This window comes from Sphaeroforma arctica (genome assembly GCF_001186125.1).
Source record: "Sphaeroforma arctica JP610 unplaced genomic scaffold supercont1.117, whole genome shotgun sequence".
NCBI classification, from domain to species: domain Eukaryota; class Ichthyosporea; order Ichthyophonida; genus Sphaeroforma; species Sphaeroforma arctica.
Window position 1 is genome coordinate 83189 of NW_014040441.1, and position 3673 is coordinate 86861.

The 3673-nt window shown below is 42.7% G+C and overlaps 1 protein-coding gene across 1 annotated transcript; it reads left to right on the top strand.

Annotated features, from left to right (window-relative positions):
- Nucleotides 1-1153: 1153 nt before the first annotated feature.
- Nucleotides 1154-1864, top strand: SARC_02574 (hypothetical protein; the record flags this gene model as incomplete). Its single annotated transcript, XM_014303666.1, has 1 exon — nt 1154-1864. The coding sequence occupies one exon, from the start codon at nt 1154-1156 to the stop codon at nt 1862-1864; it is 711 nt and encodes a 236-aa protein (XP_014159141.1).
- Nucleotides 1865-3673: the final 1809 nt, after the last annotated feature.

Below are 3673 nucleotides of genomic sequence, written 5' to 3' on the forward strand. Positions count from 1 at the left end.
TATATATGTATATCTATCTATCTATCTATTTATCTATATATATATATATTATGCGTCTTATGGCATTGTCTTTGTAGATCAGATCTCTCTGTTGAGGCATACAGGATAAAATCTCCGAATTAAAGTGGAATCGTGACATATCTTGGGTGATGTCTGTACTGAATTGTTTTATACTAATGGATGACTAGTTTTAGACTGTGAGTGTACTTCCACATTGACGTAGCAATTGAATGGACTTGTTCTGTGTCGATAGTATCTTATTTATACGCCTTTCGAACTGACCGCTTGGGCATGGAAAAACTAAACCCTAGACCATAAAACACCTAAGCTTCTGGTGAGTGTCTTACTATAGTCAGACCCGTATATGGGTCAAAAAGCACACCGAGTGGTTCAAGTTCAGTTGATACTCGATGTAGAAATGTCAGGAGCGAAAATCCATAAACCCCTAAACCCTAAATCGTCAAAGTAATGACTATATCGCATGCAAATCATGAACAGCCAATCTGTACGTTGAGATGAATAATGTGTTCGGCATAAGTGTTGGTATCGCACAATATACGTGCTAATTTTTACCATTCTAAGATATATAGAACTACTTGGCCGTTCTTGTGCTATGGTGAATTGGAGTATCCCACAATACGTGCTGACGTAGTATCATCTCAGCATATTGCGTACTACTTTTATACTCGTCGTCAATGGATCGTTGCACACTATCTGTATTTATACCATCCTATTATTATTTTACTATTGTATTTATCATCTTAATTTTTATATCGTCCTATCGTCATACCATCCTAGTATCTATAGTATCATAATATTTATATCATCCTAATATCTATGTTATCCTAATATTTATGTCGTCTTAATATTTATATATTCTAATATCTATATTATCCTAATATTTATGTCGCGTCTTAATATTTATACCATTCTAATTACTAAAATTTGTCATCTTAATATTTATAATTTCCCAATATTCATGTCTTCCTAATATTTATAACATCCTAGTATTTTTATCGTCCTAATATCCATATCATCCTTTATTTCTATCATCTCATATATCTGTACCATCCTAACATGTTCTGTACCATATATCTTTCCCCAGGTGTGGGGTGTGTACGTCACCTTCCTACTACACGTCCTCGGGGGGTCTATGGAGCTCAACATCAAGCGTACCACTGGCATTGACTGGGTTGTGTTTGTATGTGGCGCCAATTGGCTCAACTCCGGCGTTCTCACCGTGTTGCTGCAGTTCGACACCATCAGCCAGACCGGCGAGTACGGCTACTCCATCCCGTACATATACCTCTTCTTATTCGCCATCGACATCGTCTGTGCCGTATGGGGCTTCTATGCCGCGCGCGTGAACGACGTCATCAGCGACATAGTGGACAGTCCGGTCCTTTGTTTCAAGCACCAGGACACCTCAGCCACGTTTATTGTGGGTTCGGCCTGGCTGTTGTCCGGGTATGCGTCCATGACCATGGCCCTGGATCTCGAGAACGCTGAGGAGTTGTATGGTTCGGTGCACATCCAGTGCAGGTACCTACTGCTGTTTTCGGCCTGGCTGCTATTCAGCAGTTTCAGGCGCAACCACTTTATGGACGTGTTGCTGTTCCTGTTATCGTTTGCCGGTCTGTTCGCCTGGCTGGTAGCGTTCATAGACGAGCCGAGACTATTGTATTGGCAGTATGCGTCGTCTCTGCTATATATCGTAGCCGGGCTGGTGGCTCTGGGCTGTGCTTGTATGATCTGCCACGACAACGCTCGTACGCGCAAACACCCAGTGAAGTGGTACTCAATGGTGGGCATTGCGTCGTATCTGGGACTCGGGGGTTATATGGTGGCCCGTACGTTCACGTAGCCGCACCCTGGGAGTATACTAGCGACGCCTGGCCTTAGCTACATATGCACGCAGTCGCTAGTAGTTCGGGAACAGGATCACTACTATATTAACTATACTACACGATTGGGTACATCGAGTATATATATATATATATATATTTATATACATACACACACACACATATATATATATATATAAATATATATATATATATACATATATATATATATATATATATATTATTATTTATTATTATATCTATATATCTATATATCTGTTATATATATATATATAATATATATATAATATATATAATTATATNTATATATATATATATATATAGATACATCTATATTTATATATTTATATATTTATAGTGCTTGTGCATATATTACCATGCGCACATATAATACCCAGCCCACAGGACTCCGTAGATCGGGGCCTTACGCTCAGTGCGCGTATGGTTGTAGGGTTACTCGCAGCAGGTGTTGCGTAACATGTGATACTACCAGTCTGATCACCGTGCTTGTAGTCTGTCATGGGACTTTATATGCTTGCGTATGGCCAGACCACGCACACACTGCTATCAGGTAGCATCACATGTTACAGCCTGGCTGGTACCCATAGCCTACGCACAGAGCGTTTTCAGGTGTATGGATACTCACAGCATGGTACTACGTAGTATGTAGGCTATTCACCGTGCTTGTAGTCAGTTGTGCGTGCGTTGTAGGTGGTGCCAGCAGACAGACGGTACCGGGCCGTATACACTTGTGGCTGTTCCTGGAGTTGGGGTTTGTATGGGATGTGCCATCATCTACCCATCCTTCGCATGGCTACAACAGTACAGTTCTGGTGGCTGGATGAGCATGTCAATACATACGATGCCAATGTAGTCATCTGCAGAACCACCACCAGTGCCACTTGTCTCGACTCGTCCAGTCCCATAGCACCACAATACTTTCTTCGCACGTGGTGGGATCGGATGTTTATCTGAAAACAGTGTCCAGGGACTGCGTAAGCGTATATGCCACAGACGGATGGGATGTTCATCTGAAAACGGGGCCCATGAACTGGGTACATATTCGGATATGCTATAGACGGGTGGACCTGGAGCGTATCCGACGGTCCAGTGGCAAACTCCGATTTCGCTAGCATCGCCATGCACCGCAAGATTGTGCCACATCCTGAGTGAGCCCAGACAAAATCCAAAATCTCACAATGGACAAGGATGTGCCACGTCCTCAGGGAGCCTAGACAAAACCCAAAAATCTCACAATAGAGCGTAGGCAGACCCAGAACTCTCACAATGTATATGGACAGTCAGACATGCCAACTACAAGGCGTACATGAGCAGTTGGAAGTTGAAGTGCAATGGATGGATGTGGTTGGTCCTCGCCAGTCCCCGTCCAGACCTAAACGGATGACATGAATGGCGACCGAACAGCGAACCGGCGCTTGTTAGTGCTGCACGTCTGCAGCAGAGATGCTATAAATAGACAGAAGATGATTGGATGAATATTATACTTGTTAGACAGAAGATGAGATGAACATTATACCTGCACATGGGTCAGGACCAACTGACTGCGGCACACTACCGCAGACATAGCACTGTGGCTATTGCGGTAAATAGGCTTATGTGTGATGGATAGGGCTGATCCACATCGCCTGATTAACTTTGAAAATATAAAACGAGTCTTAACCTTTAAGTCTTCTGTTTTCGCAACGATTCCGAGCGCGTAACACTACAGATATTAGCGCGCACACGCACACACATACACACAAACACACACACTACACACACGCACACACATATATATATGTGTATAA